Consider the following 18594-nt stretch of genomic DNA (forward strand, 5'->3'; position numbering starts at 1 on the left):
GAAAGAGAGTGAGTGAGACAGAGAAAAGAAAGAGAGGGGGAAAGAGAGTGAGTGAGACAGAGAAAAAGAAAGAGAGGGGGAAAGAGAGTGAGAGTAAAAGAGAGAGAAAAGAAAGAGTGAGATCAAGGTTAACATTATCAATATTATTGCTTTATTACACACAGACTAGTATATCCTTGTCTTACTTCACCATCGTTGATATGTTTACTTCTCTCTCTCTCTCTCTCTCTGGCAATATTAGTGTGTGTTTACGTAAATGCTTAAAAATCGCTCTGTCCTGATGCAGCCACATTGCGCTAAACTGAGGAGCCAGTGTTCATTCTTCATGTCTTTTTTTTAAACCTTTATTTAACCAGGCAAGTCACGTTGGACGACACACATATACTCTCTCTCTCTCTCTCTCTCTCTCTCTCTCTCTCTCTCTCTCTCTCCCTTCCACTCTTTCCCTTCCACTCTTTCCCTCTTTCTCTTTATTATGCTTTCAGCATAATAGAGGGTGGTGCCCTATCTCTATGTCCCTTATTCTCTCACTGAAATCTGTCAACAAGAGAAGAGGGACATGGAGGGTAAACCACTGGGGGGAGAGGGAGAGGGAGGAGAGAGGAGAGGGGGACATGGAGGGTAAACAACTGGGGGGAGAGGGAGAGGAAGGAGAGAGGAGAGGGGGACATGAAGGGTAAACCACTGGGGGGAGAGGGAGAGGGAGGAGAGAGGAGTGGGGGACATGAAGGGTAAACCACTGGGGGGAGAGGGAGAGGGAGGGAGGGAGAATATTCACAGGACAATAGAAGAAACTTGGAAACTTGGAAAAATAACACCAGTCACGCCACACCCTGAATAGAAATAGAGGGAGAGATGGATGAGGAGGGAGAGGGAGAGGAGGAGGGAGGAGAGATGGAGTAGGAGGGAGAGGGAGGAGAGAGGGAGAGGAGGAGGGAGGAGAGATGGAGTAGGAGGGAGAGGGAGAGGAGGAGGGAGGAGAGATGGAGTAGGAGGGAGAGGGAGAGGAGGAGGGAGGAGAGATGAGGAGGGAGAGGGAGAGGAGGAGGGAGCAGAGATGGAGTAGGAGGGAGAGGGAGGAGAGAGGGAGAGGAGGAGGGAGGAGAGATGGAGTAGGAGGGAGAGGGAGAGGAGGAGGGAGGAGAGATGGAGTAGGAGGGAGAGGGAGAGGAGGAGAGATGGAGTAGGAGGGAGAGGGAGGAGAGAGGGAGAGGAGGAGGGAGGAGAGATGGAGTAGGAGGGAGAGGGAGAGGAGGAGGGAGGAGAGATGGAGTAGGAGGGAGAGGGAGAGGAGGAGGGAGGAGAGATGGAGTAGGGGGGAGAGATGGATGAGGAGGGAGAGGGAGAGGAGGAGGGAGGAGAGATGGAGTAGGGAGGAGAGATGGAGTAGGAGGGAGCGGGAGGAGAGAGGGAGAGGAGGAGGGAGGAGAGATGGAGTAGGAGGGAGAGGGAGGAGAGAGGGAGAGGAGGAGGGAGGAGAGATGGAGTAGGAGGGAGAGGGAGAGGAGGAGGGAGGAGAGATGGAGTAGGAGGGAGAGGGAGAGGAGGAGGGAGGAGAGATGGAGTAGGGGGGAGAGATGGATGAGGAGGGAGAGGGAGAGGAGGAGGGAGGAGAGATGGATGAGGAGAGATGGTGTAGGAGAGATGGTGTAGGAGAGATAGAGGAGGAGCGATGGAGGGAGAGATGGAGGTGGAGAGATGGAGTAGGGGGGAGAGATGAGGAGGGAGAGGGAGAGGAGGAGGGAGGAGAGATGGAGTAGGAGGGAGAGGGAGAGGAGGAGGGAGGAGAGATGGAGTAGGAGGGAGAGGGAGAGGAGGAGGGAGGAGAGATGGAGTAGGAGGGAGAGGGGAGAGGAGGAGAGATGGAGTAGGAGGGAGAGGGAGGAGAGAGGGAGAGGAGGAGGGAGGAGAGATGGAGTAGGAGGGAGAGGGAGAGGAGGAGGGAGGAGGATGGAGTAGGAGGGAGAGGGAGAGGAGGAGGAGGAGAGATGGAGTAGGGGGGAGAGATGGATGAGGAGGGAGAGGGAGAGGAGGAGGGAGGAGAGATGGAGTAGGGAGGAGAGATGGAGTAGGAGGGGAGCGGGAGGAGAGAGGGAGAGGAGGAGGGAGGAGAGATGGAGTAGGAGGGAGAGGGAGGAGAGAGGGAGAGGAGGAGGAGGAGAGATGGAGTAGGAGGGAGAGGGAGAGGAGGAGGGAGGAGAGATGGAGTAGGAGGGAGAGGGAGAGGAGGAGGGAGGAGAGATGGAGTAGGGGGGAGAGATGGATGAGGAGGGAGAGGGAGAGGAGGAGGGAGGAGAGATGGATGAGGAGAGATGGTGTAGGAGAGATGGTGTAGGAGAGATAGAGGAGGAGCGATGGAGGGAGAGATGGAGGTGGAGAGATGGAGTAGGGGGGAGAGATGAGGAGGGAGAGGGAGAGGAGGAGGGAGGAGAGATGGAGTAGGAGGGAGAGGGAGGAGAGAGGGAGAGGAGGAGGGAGGAGAGATGGAGTAGGAGGGAGAGGGAGAGGAGGAGGGAGGAGAGATGGAGTAGGAGGGAGAGGGAGAGGAGGAGGGAGGAGAGATGGAGTAGGGGGGAGAGATGGATGAGGAGGGAGAGGGAGAGGAGGAGGGAGGAGAGAGGATGAGAGAGATGGTGTAGGAGAGATGGTGTAGGAGAGATAGAGGAGGAGAGATGGAGGGAGAGATGGAGGTGGAGAGATGGAGTAGGGGGGAGAGATGAGGAGGGAGAGGGAGAGGAGGAGGGAGGAGAGATGGAGTAGGGGGGAGAGATGGATGAGGAGGGAGAGGGAGAGGAGGAGGGAGGAGAGATGGATGAGGAGAGATGGTGTTAGGAGAGATGGTGTAGGAGAGATAGAGGAGGAGAGATGGAGGGAGAGATGGAGGTGGAGAGATGGAGTAGGGGGAGAGATGAGGAGGGAGAGGGAGAGGAGGAGGGAGGAGAGATGGAGTAGGAGAGATGGTGTAGGAGAGATGGTGTAGGAGAGATAGAGGAGGAGAGATGGAGGGAGAGATGGAGGTGGAGAGATGGAGTAGGGGGGAGAGATGAGGAGGGAGAGGGAGAGGAGGAGGGAGGAGAGATGGAGTAGGAGAGATGGTGTAGGAGAGATAGAGGAGGAGGGAGGAGAGATGGAGTAGGGGGGAGAGATGGCATGAGGAGGGAGAGGGAGAGGAGGAGGGGGAGAGATGGATGTAGGGGGGAGAGATGGATGAGGAGGGAGAGGAGAGGAGGAGGAGGAGAGATGGAGTAGGAGAGATGGTGTAGGAGAGATGGTGTAGGAGAGATAGAGGAGGAGAGATGGAGGGAGAGATGGAGGTGGAGAGATGGAGTAGGGGGGAGAGATGAGGAGGGAGAGGGAGAGGAGGAGGGAGGAGAGATGGAGTAGGAGAGATGGTGTAGGAGAGATGGTGTAGGAGAGATAGAGGAGGAGAGATGGAGGGAGAGATGGAGGTGGAGAGATGGAGTAGGGGAGAGATGAGGAGGGAGAGGGAGAGGAGGAGGGAGGAGAGATGGCAGTAGGAGAGATGGTTGTAGGAGAGATTAGAGGAGGAGGAGGAGAGATGGAGTAGGGGGAGAGATGAGGAGGGGGAGGGAGAGGAGGAGGGAGGAGAGATGGAGTAGGAGAGATGGTGTAGGAGAGATAGAGGAGGAGGGAGGAGAGATGGAGTAGGGGGAGAGATGAGGAGGAGAGGGAGAGGGAGAGGAGGAGGGAGGAGAGATGGAGTAGGAGAGATGGATGAGGAGGGAGAGGGAGAGAGGAGGAGGAGGAGAGATGGAGTAGGAGAAATGGTGTAGGAGAGATGGTGTAGGAGAGATAGAGGAGGAGAGATGGAGGGAGAGATGGAGGTGGAGAGATGGATAGGGGGAGAGATGGAGGAGGAGAGATAGAAGAGGAGAGATGGAGGAGGAGAGATGGAGTAGGGGGAGAGATGGAGGAGGAGAGATAGAAGAGGAGAGATGGAGGAGGAGAGATGGAGTAGGGGGGAGAGATGGAGGAGGAGAGATGGAGGGAGAGATGGAGGAAGCGGAGGGAGAGATGGAGGATGAGAGATAGAGGAGGAGGAAAGAGAGATGGACGGAGCAGAGGATGGAGGAGGAGAGATGGAGGGAGAAATGGAGGAAGTGGAGGAGAGATGGTGAAGGAGAGATGGAGGAGAGATGGAGAGAGAAATGGAGGAAGTGGAGGGAATGATATGGTGGAGGAGAGATGGAGGAGAGAGGGGGAAGTGGAGGTGAGAGATGGAGGAGATGGAGGGATATGGAGGAGGAGAGACGGAGGAGGCGGAGGGCAGTACGAGATGGAGGATGAGAGAGATGCAGGAGGAAGCAGGAGGGAGGAGAGAGGAGGATGGAGGAGAGATGGAGGAAGAGAGATGGAGGAGGGGGAGAAAGATGAGGGAGAAATGGAGGAGGGAGAGGATGGGAGGTGGGGAGATGGAGGAGGAGGAGGAGAGATGGAGAGAGAGATGGAGGAGAGATGGAGGCAGGAGGGGGGAGAGATGGAGGAGATATGGAGGAGGGAGAGATGGAGGAGGAGATATGGAGGAAGGAGAGATGGAGCTGGAGGGAGAGATGGAGGAGGAGAGATGGAGGTGAGATGGTGGGAAGTGGAGGGAGAGATGGAGGAGATTATGGAGGAGGAGAGACGGAGGAGGCGGAGGCGCGAGATGGAGGAGAGAGAGATGGGAGGAGGAAGAGGAGGAGGAGGAAGAGGCGAGATGGAGGAGAGATGAGAGGAAGAGAGATGGAGGAGGGGGAGAAAGATGAGGAGAAATGGAGGAGGGAGAGATGGAGGTGGGAGAGATGGAGGAGGAGGAGGAGGAGGAGGAGGAGGAGGAGATGGAGAGATGGAGAGAGAGATGGAGGAGAGATGAGGAGGAGGGGGAGAGATGGAGGAGATATGGAGGAGGGAGAGATGGAGGAGATATGGAGGAAGGAGAGATGGAGCTGGAGGGAGAGATGGAGGAACTGGAGAGAGAGATGGAGGAGGGGAGAGATGGAGAACTGGAGGGAGAGATGGAGGAGGGAGAGATGGAGCTGGATGGAGAGATGGAGGAACTGGAGGGAGAGATGGAGGAACTGGAGGGAGAGATGGAGGAGGGAGAGATGGAGGATTGAGAGATGGAGGAACTGGAGGGAGAGATGGAGGAGAGATGGAGGAGGAGGGGGAAGAGATGGAGGAGGGAGAGATGGAGGAGTGAGAGATGGAGGAACTGGAGGGAGAGATGGAGGAGGGAGAGATGGAGGAGCTGGAGGGAGAGATGGAGAAGATGTGGAGGAGGAGGAGGAGGAGTAGGAGATTAAAAGAGACATCAAAGAACCATTGTGTTTTATGTCAACACAGAACAGCCAGGCAACACCAATTACCATGTTCACTGAGAAGGAGACACAACAGTGTCAGGCTAGCATACAGACATAAAAGGGGATAGCCACATCATATACTTATACATATACTTTACATGTACACTCAGCCATAGGTGTTAGAGAGAAATGCAATGCATAAATGCAGTGCTGACAGAAAGAAAGCTGAACAGAATACATCATGTACAGTCAGGTTACCATACTGCACAAGGCAGAAACTAAACACAGACCACCAGATGTGTATCCACGTAATGTGTACATTTACATACGGGGCCTTCGAAAAGTATTCAGACCCCTTGACTTTTTCCACATTTTGTGACATTACAGCCTGATTCTAAAATGGATGAAAGAAAAACAACTTCAGCTATCTACACACAATACTCCATAATGAAAAAAACTACTTCAGCTATCTACACACAATACTCCATAATGAAAAAACAACTTCAGCTATCTACACACAATACTTCATAATGAAAAAATGAAAAAAGAAATGCCTTATTTACAAAAGTATTTAGACCCTTTGCTATGAGACTCTAAATTGAGCTCAGGTGCATCCTGTTTCCCATTGCTCATCCTTGACATGTTTCTATAACTTGATTGGAGTCCGCATTGGTGAAATTCAATTGATCGGATGTTTTGGAAAGGCATAAACCTGTCTATATAAGGTTCCACATTTGACAGTGCATGTCAGAGCAAAACCAAGCCATGAGGTCGAAGGAATTGTCAGTAGAGCTCCAAGTTAGGATTGTGTCGAGGCACAGATCTGAGGAAGAGTACCAAAAAATTTCTGCAGCATTGAAGGTCCCCAAGAACAATCGGGGAAGAAGGGCCTTGGTCAGGGAGGTGACCAAGAACCCAATGGTCACTCTGACAGAGCTCTAGAGTTCCTCTGTGGAGATGGGAGAACCTTCCAGAAGGACAACCATTTCTGCAGCACTCCACCAATCAGGCCTTTATGGTAGACTGGCCAAACGAAAGCCACACCTCAGTAAAAGGCACATGACAGCCGCTTGGAGTTTGACAAAAGGCACCTAAAGACTCTTAGACCATGAGAAACAACATTCTCTGGTCTGATGAAACCAACTCTTTGACCTGAATACCAAGTATCACGTCTGGAGGAAACCTAGCACCATCCCTATGGTGAAGTATGATGGTGGCAGCATCATGCAGTGGGGATGTTTTTCAGCGGCAAGGACTGGGAGACTTGTCAAGATCGAGGCAGAGATGAAATTAGTAAAATACAGAGAGATCCTTGATGAAAACCTGTTCCGGAGCACTCCTAACAGGACAACAGTTCACCTCCCAACAGGACAACAGTTCACCTCCCAACAGGACAACAGTTCACCTCCCAACAGGACAACAGTTCACCTCCCAACAGGACAACAGTTCACCTCCCAACAGGACAACGACCCTAAGCACACAGCACACAGCCAACAGCTTCGGGACAAGTCTCTGAATGTCCTTGAGTGGCCCAGCCAGAGCCTGGACTTGAACCCGATCAAACATCTCTGGAGAGACATGAAAATAGCTGTGCAGCAACATTCCCATCCATCCTGACAGAGCTTGAGAGGATCTGCAGAGAAGAATAAGAGAAACTCCCCAAATACAGGTGTGCCAAGCTTGTAGTGTCATACCCAAGAAGACTCGAGGCTGTAATCACTGCCAAAGGTGCTTCAACGAAGTACTGAGTAAAGGGTCTGAATACTTATGTAAAAAATATATATTTATTTTTTATAAATTAGCAAAAACATCTAAAAACCTATTTTTGCTTTTTCATTATGGGGTATTGTGTGTAGATTGATGAGGGGGAAAAGAATAATAAGAGAATAAGGCTGTAACCTAACAAAATGTGGAAAAAGTCAAGGAATCTGAATACTTTCCAAAGGCACTGTACATGCTTCAGATACAGTACATTATTTGACATCTCACATGAGCTTAGCTGGCTTTACGCTTCATTGACTGTATGTGTGTGTGTGTGTGTGTGTGTGTGTGTGTGTGTGTGTGTGTGTGTGTGTGTGTGTGTGTGTGTGTGTGTGTGTGTATTGTCAGTAAGAATGTGGATGACAGATGAAATTCTGACTTTCTAACCTGTCATGGTAGAAAAGGTTATGAACACAGAAAATGTGCTGTGGAAAAAAGTGAACTATGACAGGAAGTCAATTTAACATTGAGTAAATCCAACCAGCCAGTAGGTTTGATTAGTCTGTGATTCTGGTACCATAGCTCCGCCCATTTGACCTTTGGAGCCACCCCAAAGAATCAACCAATCAATCAGCCTTAGGAAGTATTTATATTGCTGTGATATGTGTTATGTTTCCAGGATAGGTATAACCTGCATACTGTCCTCAATGAATTTTGTCTTCAGAGCTTCTGCAGCAGAGAGCCTGGATGATGGGGTTTTCTCCAGCATCCTAAAAGAGAGACAGCACATGGTTCTGGATAAGTTAAGGGTTCGGGTTTGAAGGCGGGTAAGACACTCTTTATCCTGTATTATCCTTTTTGTACACGTTGAAGCACAATGTGAGAGGATTGAACTCTGACCTATGTGTTACTGAGTTGACCCTTACATTCTCCGGCTAATGCCTTCTCACCTTTGCATGAGTGTGTTGAGCTCCAGAGAGTATCTGGCTGTCAGTCTGGGGGTTTCTCCCTCCACTATCTTCATCACAACTGACAAAAAGTTGTGTCCTTCAAAAGCGTGTGACAGGCAACACATCTCATACAGGATACAGCCTATGGCCCTGAAACACACACACACACACAATCAGCCAACACATCTCATACAGGATACAGCCTATGGCCCTGAAACACACACACACACACAATCAGCCAACACATCTCATACAGGATACAGCCTATGGCCCTGAAACACACACACACACACACACACACACACACACACACACACACACACACACACACACACACACACACACACACAATCAGCCAACACAGTTCACAATGGTAGTGATATCATCAACACCTCTGGGTACACCTGTATTGGTTAAGGATACAACTGCACCAGGATCCACTGGTCCTGACCTGAAGTCCAGTCGTATGGAACAGTCGGTGCCAGTTGAGGTAACCTTTGAGGTCCCCATCCATCTGAGCAGTGATAAGGTCCCCTACTGTATCAAAACTGTCCTTCCATTCCATATTCATTACCTGCACTTGGAAGGGGTGTGCGACCTGACACTCTGATCTACTGTGTATCTGAATCGATAAATCAATGTCGTCTCATATTTCCAATATGACTAATACCCCACATGGACTCTAAACAGACCAGTAAGAAGTGAGAACATTAACACATCTGGTAATGGAACTGTACACATCTTATATCGAGGTGTAATAAAGCTCCCTTCTCCTGCAGGTTGTTTGGCATCAAAGGAAAGTGGCCATGAATAAACAGATTAGATGGGAGAATAATAAATGCCCGCCAGACATATGTGAATGAATATACTAGCTCACGTTATTACTCTTGGTGGAATAGAGAGATAACCAAACGATGACAGGAAGCAGATGGAAGTTAGAGAGTTAAAGGTATTATTTGTCAATCATCCACCTCTTTGTCTTTAATATCACGCTCTCTTAATCTCTTGTTTTATTGCATCCTGCCACACAGTACACCAGAACAACAATGCAAGTAATACAAATGGACAGAGTGATTCTACAATGAATATGAATGTATTCAGATACCATAATGGAGGATAAACAAACAATATCATCTACATTTCCCTGGAAGCCTCCATCTTATTTTCCATATCAAATGTTCCATTGTTTTTATATCAATTATTAATTGTATTATTTGATGTAAAATAAGAAGAAGGGATTGGGAAGAGGAGTGGACATCCATGTATTACAGGGATTTCAAACATCTACCACCAGGCAATGTCTCATTGTGACCTAACACCTACTTGTTGCTCTAATCCTCGTACTCTTTCTAACCCTTAAAGTCCATCTCCCACTTCCTGTCTTTACTTGTTACCTACAGTGAGCCCTCTCCTCCTTGTGAGATCAGCTAAACGGGCCGTGCGTGGTACAGTAGAGCGGTCGAGGCGTGAGGTGACCACTTCCTTTCTCATTAGTGTGGTCTATGGGAAGAGACGCTGAGCCTAGCGGAGTGAGGAGGAGTGGGAGGCAACAGACTACCCAGAGGGCTGTGTATCAGTGTCTGAGATCACCACCATCTCCTCAATTGGCTTCTTGGTCTCTTCCTCTCTGTCGGATAAAATAAGCCAATTTTCCACTCCCACTCTGGGATTAGTGGTAATTTCCTCTTGAAAACAGATGAATAGGGAAAGAAGGGGGGAGGCCAGGGGTGGAAGGAAGCTGCTGGCAGCTGGGAGGGACAGTGCAGAGTTGACAGACCTTTTGTCTCCATTCAGTACTATGTTCTACCAGCTCTACTTATTTTTCTCCAAGAAATCAGATTCTTCTTCATGAATAACTTCTCATAAAGACTATTATTTGAAACCATGGAGCACTGGTGCTGAAGGAAGTCATGTACAGTTACTACTGTTACATTCTTTTCAAAGAACTTTGAGTTCAGTAGATGCTTGCACTTCAGACTGCAGTGAAAGATGAGGGATCTATAGTTGCTCTTGGTATTAAAGGTGTTCTTTATGCTCTCCTGCTGATCAGACCAATGGCCGTATCGACTCCAGTCATCATTATACATGAATCCATTTCTACCCCTCTTCTCCACTTCATTACACATCACATATTCCAGTCCATATCTGAAGTGCCTCTTAGCCATGCTCCTTTTGGACTGCTTTGAAGGAAATACCAGCCAAATCTCACAATGATACGTGACAGCATTACACAGCATTCTGAACTCAGCACTGTAGCCTTAGCAGGAAGCAGAGACGGAGGAGGAAACTGGATGTCAACAACTCTCTTGAGGTTCGGAGGGGAATGAGAATCAAAAAAGAACTCATCTTCAAAACACAGAGCTCTAAACTGGTGTTTGTTTCATTAAAAGTTTTAAACATGACAAACATTGACATAATAAAACTTGTGGTAGCTGCCACAGCACAAAACACAGCACAAAACACAGCACAAAACACAGCACAAAACACAGCACAAAACACAGCACAAAACACAGCACAAAACACAACACAAAACACAGCACAAAACACAGCACAAAACACAGCACAAAACACAGCACAAAACACAACACAAAACACAGCACAAAACACAGCACAAAACACAGCACAAAACACAGCACAAAACACAACACAAAACACAGCACAAAACACAGCACAAAACACAGCACAAAACACAGCACAAAACACAGCACAAAACACAGCACAAAACACGCCTTACAAGTGTTAAGAAAGTCACTACACACATAAACAAACAGTGCAGCATCAAGATAAATGTCAATGTCCACTCGCCGTTCAACCTATCTAACCTTACCTTTCTTTCCATTTGAACTTTAACCTAACTTTGACCTTTCTGTCTTTGAGCCTCAGTGTGCTGCTCCACCTTCCTACCAGATATCAGACTTGGAGTCGTAACCGTGATGGTTCAGGACTTCAGGGCTCATGTAGTAAGGCGTGCCCGTGAAGGTGGTGGCCAGGTCACATGACCCCATCAGCAGACAGGACACCCCCAAAATCACCTGAACGGAGGAAGAGCAACACTTATAATAATAATATATTATATTTGTAGAGTGCAATTTGCATAAGATAGGAAACAAAACAAAGAACAATAAACAGCAACAATACATTGCCTAATAATGCTAAATCTCGACTATGATTATTTCCAAACTGGAACCTGTTCCTATTTCCTGTGCCCTCATTGATCCCATCTGAAAGGACCAGGGGGATGGGTGTGAGCACTATGCAGAAGGACAATAAAAAGGCTGAAAGAAGTGTCCGCCATATTGCTTTCACCTATCCAGTCCTCTTTCGAGTGACAAGGATGAGTCATCATAGGAAGAGGAAAGAAAGACAGTTTTCTGTTTGGAATTGAAAAATTAGCACATAAAGTAGACAGTTTTCTGTTTGGAATTGAACCATCAGCACATTAAAGTGCATGCCCTGATTATGTTCTTGTCAAGTGTCAATGTGCAGCGGATAGGAAGGAGTCAGGCGCAGGACACAGAACTGAGTAAATAACATACTTTACTCGAATAAACAACAAAATAAATTCCACGCAGGGAAAATACTCCAGCTCACAGAAATAGCGAACAACGAACAAACACGCACAAAACCATGTGGGAACCAGAGGGTTAAATAGGGAATAAATAATATTGTAATGGAAACCAGGTGTGTACAATAAAGACAAAACAAATGGACAATGAAACATAGATCGGTAAGTGGCTAGAAAACCGGTGACGTCGACCGCCGAACACCGCCGGAACAAGGAGAGGCACCAACTTCGGTAGAAGTTGTGACAGTACCCCCCGCCCCCTTGATGCACAGCTCCAGCAGCACGCCAACACCGGTCTCGGGGACGACCCGGAGGACAAGGCGCAGGACGATCCAGGTGGAGGACGATTCCTGCAGTAAGGAAGGGTCCAGGATGTCCTCCTCCAGCAAACAACTGGCAGTGATTTACACAGTGGGCTACAGACGGTGTGCTGTGTATAAACTGTGTGCTGTGTATAAACTGTGTGCTGTTTATAAACTGTGTGCTGTGTATAAACTGTGTGCTGTTTATAAACTGTGTGCTGTTTATAAACTGTGTGCTGTGTATAAACTGTGTGCTGTGTATAAACTGTGTGCTGTGTATAAACTGTGTTCTGTGTATAAACTGTGTGTACTTTCAACAGTTTGTATTCCTGTCAGGGGTGCTGTGTATAAACTGTGTGTACTTTCAACAGTTTTGTATTCCTGTAAGGGGTGCGTAATCGGTGGCAGGGAAGTCAGACGCAGGAGAGCAGAACTTAGTAATAACTGGAGCAGTTTAATAGCAAAACCCACAGCATAAAAATAACAAGTATATTGGGTACAAAACCCGTCACGCACCAAACAGCACGTGCACAAGCACTTACAATAAACAATCCCAGACAAAGACATGGGGCGAACAGAGGGTTAAATACACAACAAATGATTGAGGGAATTGAAACCAGGTGTGAGGAAAAACAAGACAAAACACATGGAAAATGAAAAGTGGATCGATGATGGCTAGAAGACTGGCGACGCCGACCGCCGAGTGCCGCCCAAACAAGAAGAGGACCCGACTTCGGCGGAAGTCGTGACAATTCATCCATTACCTTTGTAGATAATTGTATGCCGCAGACATATGGAGAGAGCCTTAGAATTTAACAGGAGTGACACAGCCTCCCTGCACTTTTAAGGACTAGCAAAGATTTCAAACAAACAAAAAAACTCCCATGGGCCCCTGCTGCATTGGAACTCACCGATTTTAACTATGTTCCTTTTCAGGAAGATATTTTTGGCCTTCAGATCTCTGTGGAGGATGCGCCTGGGACAGAGGAGGCAGGACAAACAGACATCAGCAGACAGGCAGACAGGCAGGAATACAATAAAGGAATAAACATTGCACAATGTAATCAGGATACTTTGAAGTCCAAAATATATCCTTGTTTAGATCCCTGTGGTTCTTAGACCTCTCCCTTATGTACTCTACATTTTTGACAAAAGTATAAATACAGTATGAACCTGTTATGCATGTAGTGGAGTCCAAGCAGCAGCTGGATCAGCCAATCAGTGACCTGGGTCTCAGGCAAGCTCTGCCCTGCTTCTCTCACTTCCTCCAGATGACAGTCCAAGTCCCTGTCCTAGAGCATAGAGTATTATAGCAACAGACTATAGCAATATTCATACAGATACCCACATCACAATAAATCCATGCAAGCGTATACAGGCGCATGCACGCACACACCCACCAACACACTATTGTGGATACACATAGTGGAAAACCTTTTACAAAATACCCATTCCGATACGTCTATAAGTTCATTCATTTCCATTCTGGGGGAAATGTGCATCAACTCTAACTGTAAGAGCTAAGTGCATCAACACTAAGAGAGCTCTGAATCCTCATCTCTATTTTACACTCCAGACAGAAAGGTCCTCTGTCATCCGCCATTGTGACCATTTAACTGTCTGTGAGGATAAGCTGGAATGAGATCTGAGCTGGCTTCATTCTCTCTAATGGGACTTCCAGCGAGAACAGAACAGCACCAATGAACTTCTTAATGGAACTGTGGGGGTGTCCTCACTGGTTCATTCTGAGAGGCACTGAGTAGGTTATGATGCTCTGGCAGTGTGTGTGTGTGTGTGTGTGTGTGTGTGTGTGTGTGTGTGTGTGTGTGTGTGTGTGTGTGTGTGTGTGTGTGTGTGTGTGTGTGTGTGTGTGTGTGTGTGTGTGTGTGTGTGTGTGTGTGTGTGTGTGTGTGTTTGTGTGTGTGTGTGATAATTAATAATTAAGAAATGCCTAGAGGGAGTCCGACCGCAATTTAAATGATTATGCCTCCAGGATCAGACTTGCTGCGCTGTTAAAAAAAGTGGGATGAGCACCCATTGTCTCTCTCTCCTCCCTGCTGCAGTGACCACCACAGAACATCAACAGTGTTTATAGTGTTGCCTCTCTCTCCTCCCTGCTGCAGCGACCACCACAGAACATCAACAGTGTTTATAGTGTTGTCTCTCTCTCCTCCCTGCTGCAGTGACCACCACAGAACATCAACAGTGTTTATAGTGTTGTCTCTCTCTCCTCCCTGCTGCAGTGACCACCACAGAACATCAACAGTGTTTATAGTGTTGCCTCTCTCTCCTCCCTGCTGCAGCGACCACCACAGAACATCAACAGTGTTTATAGTGTTGTCTCTCTATCCTCCCTGCTGCAGCGACCACCACAGAACATCAACAGTGTTCAATAGTGTTGCCTCTCTCTCCTCCCTGCTGCAGCGACCACCACAGAACATCAACAGTGTTCATAGTGTTGCCTCTCTCTCCTCCCTGCTGCAGCGACCACCACAGAACATCAACAGTGTTCATAGTGTTGTCTCTCTCTCCTCCCTGCTGCAGTGACCACCACAGAACATCAACAGTGTTTATAGTGTTGTCTCTCTATCCTCCCTGCTGCAGCGACCACCACAGAACAGTGTTTATAGTGTTGTCTCTCTCTCCTCCCTGCTGCAGCGACCACCACAGAACATCAACAGTGTTTATAGTGTTGTCTCTCTCTCCTCCCTGCTGCAGCGACCACCAAAGAACATCAACAGTGTTTATAGTGTTGTCTCTCTCTCCTCCCTGCTGCAGTGACCACCACAGAACATCAACAGTGTTTATAGTGTTGCCTCTCTCTCCTCCCTGCTGCAGCGACCACCACAGAACATCAACAGTGTTTATAGTGTTGTCTCTCTCTCCTCCCTGCTGCAGCGACCACCACAGAACATCAACAGTGTTTATAGTGTTGTCTCTCTCTCCTCCCTGTTGCAGTGACCACCACAGAACATCAACAGTGTTTATAGTGTTGTCTCTCTCTCCTCCCTGCTGCAGTGACCACCACAGAACATCAACAGTGTGTATTGTACTGTCAATGTTGCTGCAACATAATACAGCCATTTCTGACTGAAAAGTTATGTTACCGAAATTCCTAATTTGTTTAGGTAAAACATTCCCTATTCCCTGAACCCTCACTCTCTTTACGTGACACATGTATGCATCGCATGCACATGACTAATAGGGCCTGACCTATAGCATATCAGAATCACATCAATAAACTGGTTATAACAAACTCTGAACACCGTAACGCATGACAGCAAAATGGATGCACAGGAAGTGACAAACAAACTCAATACGGGAGAATGTTTACTGGTTGCTCAGGAGGTAAAAGGGGAGTTCAGATGTGAGGAATTCATTTGACAAGTTGTGGAAAATCCTGGAGATCAAGAAAGAGAAGGTAAGGAGCCAGCGCTTCATGTATATTATATGTCTCTGCCAAACAGCTGCTGTTAGATTACAATACAACATTTCTTACCATTTGGAACAATGTAAACAACATCAAATAAATTTCAAGCGTAATAGAGAGTCTATTGTAACAATTTTAGTTTTTTTCTTGTAAAGCCTTTATTACAGCAAAGACTAAAAACAGTCACATATATTTGTGAACGCAGTTTACTAAATGGGGAGTTTAGGCCTATTTATTGTAGCCTATATAAGTGTTGAAATATAGGCCTAAGGTCTCAGTAAGTTACAGTATGAAGACTAAACAGGATGCGCTCTTAGGCCTATTTATTGTAGCCTATATAAGTGTTGAAATATAGGCCTAAGGCCTCAGTAAGTTACAGTATGAAGACTAAACAGGATGCGCTCTTAAGCCTATTTATTGTAGCCTATATAAGTGTTGAAATATAGGCCTAAGGCCTCAGTAAGTTACAGTATGATGACTAAACAGGATGCGCTCTTAGGCCTATTTATTGTAGCCTATATAAGTGTTGAAATATAGGCCTAAGGCCTCAGTAAGTTACAGTATGAAGACTAAACAGGATGCGCTCTTAGGCCTATTTATTGTAGCCTATATAAGTGTTGAAATATAGGCCTAAGGCCTCAGTAAGTTACAGTATGAAGACTAAACAGGATGCGCTCTTAGGCTTATTTATTGTAGCCTATACAAGTGTTGAAATATAGGCCTAAGGCCTCAGTAAGTTACAGTATGAAGACTAAACAGGATGCGCTCTTAGGCCTATTTATTGTAGCCTATATAAGTGTTAAATATAGGCCTAAGGCCTCAGTAAGTTACAGTATGATGACTAAACAGGATGCGCTCTTAGGCCTATTTATTGTAGCCTATATAAGTGTTGAAATATAGGCCTAAGGCCTCAGTAAGTTACAGTATGATGACTAAACAGGATGCGCTCTTAGGCCTATTTATTGTAGCCTATATAAGTGTTGAAATATAGGCCTAAGGCCTCAGTAAGTTACAGTATGATGACTAAACAGGATGCGCTCTTAGGCCTATTTATTGTAGCCTATATAAGTGTTGAAATATAGGCCTAAGGCCTCAGTAAGTTACAGTATGAAGACTAAACAGGATGCACTCTTAGGCCTACTGCTCAATGGTGGTTATACAAGGCTGCTATACTAAGCCTACTAATTATAATGATATGACTTATGATTATAATTATCATGCTCATCATAATAATAATAATAACAACAAGAAGGAGATCAAGGAAAAAGGAGGGTTATTTAAAAAAATATATTATAAATATCATTTTGGGGACAATTTGGAACAGAGTAAACAACATGAAATAAATGATAAATAATGCCAGAGAGGCTGGTCTAAGGAAAAAAAGTGTAAAGCCTTTATTACAGCATAGCAAAGATTAAAAACAGACGAATTTGTGGAATTGTTTATTCGACATGTGGTTGCGTAAGGCTTATTGCTCACAGAATCAGTAGGCTATTAAACAAACAGTCAAACAGACAACAGAAGCAGGATCTGTCTTATTTCTGTAGATATATATGGAAGATTTACAAAGCCAGGCACATTTAACAGTTTGGCTGTTGATTATAGACCTAATTAAGTTGGAGTTTCCTCTCTACTCACTTTTCTTAGACAATTAAGGCTGTTTTCTCGTCTCCTGACTCCGCTGCTGCCTCGGCCGCCAATATGCTGGTTAACTTTGCTATTATGCACATAGCAACATGGTCTAGAAAAAAATGCAAATTCAACAGCACACTGCTGTGTTTCAGAACCTGATGTGTTTCAGGACAGTAACCACTATCCAACGTGGGAGAAAGCGCATTTGCTATAAAATAATTTTCATTTTGATTTGTGTTGCATCATGGTTCTTACATAATATAACCATACACAATTTCAGTAGCACATCTCTTAGACTGATGGACTGTGCCATCCCCACGGCCTCCACAATGGATCAGTCCACTCAGACAGGCGCCAATCAGACAGGTGTCTTGTACACCATGATATTTTTGAGAAAGACTGGAAGACAGGACCCCTACCTGCTGTAATCTAGTAGGATAAAGACTGGAAGCCAGGACCCCTACCTGCTGTAATCTAGTAGGATAAAGACTGGAGGACAGGACCCCTACCTGCTGTAATCTAATAGGATAAAGACTGGAGGACAGGACCCCTACCTGCTGTAATCTACTGTAGTAGGAGAACGACTGGAGGACAGGACCCCTACCTGCTGTAATCTACTGTAGTAGGAGAAAGACTGGAGGACAGGACCCCTACCTGCTGTAATCTAGTTGGAGAAAGACTGGAGGACAGGGCCCATACAGCTGTAATCTAGTAGGAGAAAGACTGGAGGACAGAACCCCTACCTGCTGTAATCTAGTAGGAGAAAGACTGGAGGACAGAACCCCTACCTGCTGTAATCTAGTAGGAGAAAGACTGGAGGACAGGACCCCTACCTGCTGTAATCTACTGTAGTAGGAGAAAGACTGGAGGACAGGACCCCTACCTGCTGTAATCTACTGTAGTAGGAGAAAGACTGGAGGACAGAACCCCTACCTGCTGTAATCTAGTAGGAGAAAGACTGGAGGACAGGACCCATACAGCTGTAATCTAGTAGGAGAAAGACTGGAGGACAGGACCCCTACCTGCTGTAATCTAGTAGGAGAAAGACTGGAGGACAGAACCCATACAGCTGTAATCTAATAGGAGAAAGACTGGAGGACAGAACCCCTACCTGCTGTAATCTAGTAGGAGAAAGACTGGAGGACAGAACCCCTACCTGCTGTAATCTAGTAGGAGAAAGACTGGAGGACAGGACCCCTACCTGCTGTAATCTAGTAGGAGAAAGACTGGAGGACAGAACCCATACAGCTGTAATCTAATAGGAGAAAGACTGGAGGACAGAACCCCTACATGCTGTAATCTAGTAGGAGAAAGACTGGAGGACAGGACCCCTACCTGCTGTAATCTAGTAGGAGAAAGACTGGAGGACAGAACCCATACAGCTGTAATCTAATAGGAGAAAGACTGGAGGACAGAACCCCTACATGCTGTAATCTAGTAGGAGAAAGACTGGAGGACAGAACCCATACAGCTGTAATCTAATAGGAGAAAGACTGGAGGACAGAACCCCTACATGCTGTAATCTAGTAGGAGAAAGACTGGAGGACAGAACCCATACAGCTGTAATCTAATAGGAGAAAGACTGGAGGACAGAACCCCTACATGCTGTAATCTAGTAGGAGAAAGACTGGAGGACAGAACCCATACAGCTGTAATCTAATAGGAGAAAGACTGGAGGACAGAACCCATACAGCTGTAATCTAATAGGAGAAAG

At 46.8% G+C, this 18594-nt stretch overlaps 1 protein-coding gene across 1 annotated transcript in view; it reads right to left on the reverse strand.

Annotated features, from left to right (window-relative positions):
- LOC116367845 (serine/threonine-protein kinase Nek11-like) overlaps positions 1–18594 on the reverse strand; it is a 34592-nt gene that overhangs the window by 7306 nt on the left and 8692 nt on the right. The window contains exons 3-7 of the mRNA XM_031819014.1: positions 12992–13110; positions 12722–12794; positions 10856–10974; positions 7952–8101; positions 7693–7771 (exon numbers count right to left, since the gene is read on the reverse strand). Coding sequence (XP_031674874.1) covers positions 7693–7771; positions 7952–8101; positions 10856–10974; positions 12722–12794; positions 12992–13110 — 540 coding nt within the window. The remainder of the gene's footprint in view (positions 1–7692; positions 7772–7951; positions 8102–10855; positions 10975–12721; positions 12795–12991; positions 13111–18594) is intronic.

This window comes from Oncorhynchus kisutch, unplaced genomic scaffold (assembly GCF_002021735.2).
Source record: "Oncorhynchus kisutch isolate 150728-3 unplaced genomic scaffold, Okis_V2 scaffold1780, whole genome shotgun sequence".
Taxonomy (NCBI): Eukaryota; Metazoa; Chordata; class Actinopteri; order Salmoniformes; family Salmonidae; genus Oncorhynchus; species Oncorhynchus kisutch.